General features: G+C 36.1%; 1 protein-coding gene across 1 annotated transcript; it reads right to left on the bottom strand.

Annotated features, from left to right (window-relative positions):
- Positions 1-1,251: 1,251 nt before the first annotated feature.
- Positions 1,252-3,871, bottom strand: LOC113309348. The gene is made up of 2 exons (XM_026557768.1): positions 3,175-3,871; positions 1,252-1,853 (listed from the first exon to the last, which is right to left on the bottom strand). The coding sequence occupies exons 1-2, from the start codon at positions 3,737-3,739 to the stop codon at positions 1,639-1,641; spliced, it is 780 nt and encodes a 259-aa protein (XP_026413553.1). The 5' UTR covers positions 3,740-3,871; the 3' UTR covers positions 1,252-1,638.
- Between the last annotated feature and the right edge of the window lie 270 nt (positions 3,872-4,141).

Raw genomic sequence — 4,141 nt, 5'->3', positions numbered from 1 at the left:
GTCGAGTTTTAAAATGTGAGTTTTCTTAGTTCTATTGCCTAATTCAATTGTAATAACTTATTTTAGTGATAATTGTAAGAGTCGGTTAGTTTTGGTGTGTGGTTGAGTCAACTGTTTTGAATACTCTACATAGAATCTGGTGTGTGCTTGTGAAGTTTTTAATTAATTTTTATTCAGTTTCAAACTCTGTATTATCATATTTAGTTTTGATTTCATATTCAATTTTTGTTACAGGGCAGCAGACTGCTTAGAGCTATTCAGTAGTCTGTTGGATGTACTTTGGTAATCACTTTTTCCCTCCTTCAACATATGTCGCATTGAGGCCTTTTACGGAATTCAAATATGTAATTAAGTAATCTAATGGGCTTCATTTAGGTTGTGTTTGGGTAATAGCGAACTGGTTATTAATCAAACACTCTTCGCTGTAGACTCTGCATTGCAGCAACTACTATAGATATTCAAGTTTTTATAGACTCGTGGTCGTGTTTCAGTTTGCTTTTATTTGCACCATATATTATTAAACTGACTGATCTTTTTTCGTACATGCTAAGGTTCTTGTTGTGAACTCCAAATGAGTATCGATTTCCAGGGGTAAGCAAGCTAATGAATTTAGATGAATATCCATAATGGTCTCCCCCAAAAGCTGTCATCTGATCCTAACCTTATGAAGCTGCTCATCTGCTTTTGGTGAGTTGAACTCAAATTGTGATTTCCCGTTTTGACGAATATCACATGACATTCTAATCATGTAACTAAGATTTGTATGTGTTAACAACAAAATAAAGGGCCACTTGAATTGGTTTATTTCCTCAAAATTGAGCCAACTCTGTTACCTATAATGCATCGGATGTTTGTTACTTGTTGTTTATTACTACAATGGTTCATTCACAGCTGCATGGGTTGTTGTGTACTGTTTTGAAGTCAAATTTTAGAAGATGATCTTATCATCATATAAAGCTAACTACATGCTGAAATCAGACCCTAAACCTAGTACTATCATACTCAACAACATATGAAACCAGCACCATATAGTTCATACTTAAACAAGTTGAGAACAAGGAAATAAAGAACACACAAGACACTTAATCTTCATGACTTATTATCAACTTTTCTTTCCTCACATTATCTACTGATGGGTGAAAAGGGATTCTTCTTTTTATAAAACCATATGAGGCTAGAAGTGAGTCATAGTCATGCTTGCTACATGTCACTCCAACCTTCCATCATGAGTTGATTACATTGGACAGCTCATAGAACAAGAGCCATGCTAGGTTCAACCTTATCTAGGATTAACCTTAAGCAAGACTTCAGCACATGATCAAACCATAAACATGCCATAAACAAAACTTAATGCAGATTACTACTAATCCGACTTAACATAACTTAAACAAGGATTATCTTAAGTTAATGGAGATTTATTGCCCAAACACAAAAAGTCCAACATCAACCAAACCTTTTTGTACTCTGATAAAGGCATGTCTTGAAGGTCAGACCGTTTTACAAATCAGTAAATGAGTAATGGAAAATGTCGTACGCAAAAACAACTCCATTTTTCCGTCCTTTCTCGGGGTGAAATCCACTACAGCAGTACCATCTCACTCAATCTCATTTCTTACAACACAACTGCCAGTTGCCACACTATCTAGTTGGGAGTCCTTTACTGCAGAATTTCAGAACCGCAAGGTAGAAACCAGGCTCATCTAAAAACTCAGTTAGGTAAAAATAATTATCTGATGCTACCTTCTCTAATGTAGGCTTATCAGGCAAGTCTGAGGTTACAACATCAGGAAATGCTTTTCTTTGCTGCTCCACGACTCCCCTCCCTTGTGTATGGCTGATGATAACTTTTGCACCTACATATACAACGATAATCCCATTCCAATCGATCAGCACAGCTTGAATTTGATCTTAATTCATGTCAGTAGAGGAAAATGGCATCTGTTTTGCTTTTCTAGGTAACAGCATTTTGTAAAAATAGATCACGGAATGGAACCAAACAATAGTGAGCAAAATTAAATGAAAATGAATTAGATTGCACAAAGTGCTTTGTGCTTTGGCCTGTAAACTTGCAGTGCCATTAGTATTTTATAAGTGGATAATTTTCAGTATCAATGATACTTTGTTGACTTTAAATTCTGTAGACTCACACAAAACGCCATGTATGGTTGGTATTGGTAACCATTTAAAGGGAATTGTGGAGACAAATTTTCATAGCCCATGCCATGGCGTTTGCAGAGTTCAGCTTCAAGGACAAACTCTACTGCATATTAAGATGAATATTGCATATGCGCTTAGAGATTGATCTCGACAATTATAAGATCTACAGTAAGGTTTTTCCACCATCAAAGAAAAACTATTTAATTAACATTTTGTACCAGCTTATTTTGTATTACGTCTAAGCTAACAGAACAAATGTTATCCATAAAACAGGCTCACTTATTTAGTTAAGTGAAGTATACATCCAGACTTAATACGGACACAGTTGGGACTTGGTTCAAATGATCTTCACCAAATGAAGTCTGAAACAAATTCAGACATCCTACCATCTTTACTTCTTAAAATCAAAATCATATTTGAAGCATACACATTCCAAATTAGCAACAGACAGACAATGTACACTGATTTCAGTAATGGAATTAAGTTTGTTCTACTCAATCCTAATGCGCGTCTTTTGTTGCCAACAACCATTAACCATATCTAACCCGTGATCAATGTTTACAAGGCCGCAGATGCTCCATCCAAACAAATGAAGATACCAACTGAACAATTTCCAGCTACAGTTTCCCTAACCCTTTTGTAGAGCCTTCCCAGAACAACCACAATGTTGCTCGTCTATTCTAGTTAGAAAACGTGTTCTGTCAGTATCAAGTAAGTGAAGGACACATGAGCTGGTCTATCCGAGAGAGTCTGATACCAGACACAAGCTGTTGGCTGAAGTATCCGGGGAACCCAAGTATCCAACAACAACAACAAAAAAGTGGTACGGTAATCCAAAAGTGGAGACTGCTTTCGGGGATATAAAAAGTAATTAGAAACATAAGCAATAACTATGGTTTTAAGGGTTTTTTTTCAGGGTTTTTAAGATAATATTAATTGGATAAGAAAGCAATTCAGAGAACGAGAAAGCAGTTCAGAGAACACAATATTAAAAATCACAGAAGTTTGGGAAAATACCAGGTAAACAACGTTCAGCAAGAGCTCCAAAGATTTGATTGAGTTGAAAAGGCACAGCAGGAAGACAAGTCAAAAAAACAACATCAAATGGAACCCATTTATCAGGAACATAAATAATCTCTCCTTGCCAACACTTAACATTATCATACTTTTCTTTAATCATAGCTAAAGAAAAAAGAGAATCATGAACAACTAACAGAAGTTGGCATGGTGAAGATTCAACTAATCTGTCAACGAAATCTTCCGTACCAATTGATACTAAAACCCTAGAAGTATCTTTAATATCAGCAGCTGAAATTATTCGATTTGACTTGTGAGTTTGTTCTTCAAGAGAGTTTAAGTTGTCTATATCAAGAAAAGACCAGTCTTTTTCAACTATGTTTTCAATGTTTAAAACTGCGACTGTTCCTTCATTTGACTCAGAAGAACATTTAAGGGAAGGAAGTGACTGAAATCGAGATGAGAGATGAACACGATGGTGCTGGTGATTGTAAAGACAAGTAAGAGAGGGATGGATGGAGGAAGGTGGAACGAGAAGAGACGAGGGGGAGAAGAGGGAATGCATAATGTTTCTCGCCCAAATTAAGGTCTGTGCGGTTAATGGAGAGTGGAGTGATAATATCTAGCAACTCTATGGACCGCTATTTGGGTTTTCTTCTGCTCCATAGAATAAGTAGAAGTCCCAAGGAGTTGGATTTTGAGTTGGATTTTGGTAGGATTAATGTTGATGTAGCAGCTCAGCTTTAGTGGGATTCCAAGTTAAAACTAATATAACCCCTATTGCATGGGTTCAACATATAGAAACCCCACAAAATAGATTCTTCACTATCAATTCCATTCTTTCACATTTTAATATTTCTAAACCCAACACTTTCAATTCTAGGGTCAGATTTTGAAATTTTACCGGAAGCAGACGTCATCGGAAAATAATAAATACCAAGACTGCCCTTTAGTATTTATACCTAAC

The sequence above is a fragment of the Papaver somniferum genome, chromosome 1 (assembly GCF_003573695.1).
Source record: "Papaver somniferum cultivar HN1 chromosome 1, ASM357369v1, whole genome shotgun sequence".
NCBI classification, from domain to species: Eukaryota; Viridiplantae; Streptophyta; class Magnoliopsida; order Ranunculales; family Papaveraceae; genus Papaver; species Papaver somniferum.
The sequence above is the reverse complement of the archived record's forward strand: the minus strand, read 5'-3'. Positions and strand labels throughout refer to the sequence as shown.

Coding starts and splice junctions, on each gene's coding strand:
- LOC113309348 (XM_026557768.1), bottom strand. CDS start 3,739: ATGCATTCCCTCTTCTCCCCCTCGTCTCTTCTCGTTCCACCTTCCTCC. Junction 1,854..3,174: donor TGCTGAACGTTGTTTACCTG/GTATTTTCCCAA, acceptor TTGTATATGTAG/GTGCAAAAGTTATCATCAGC.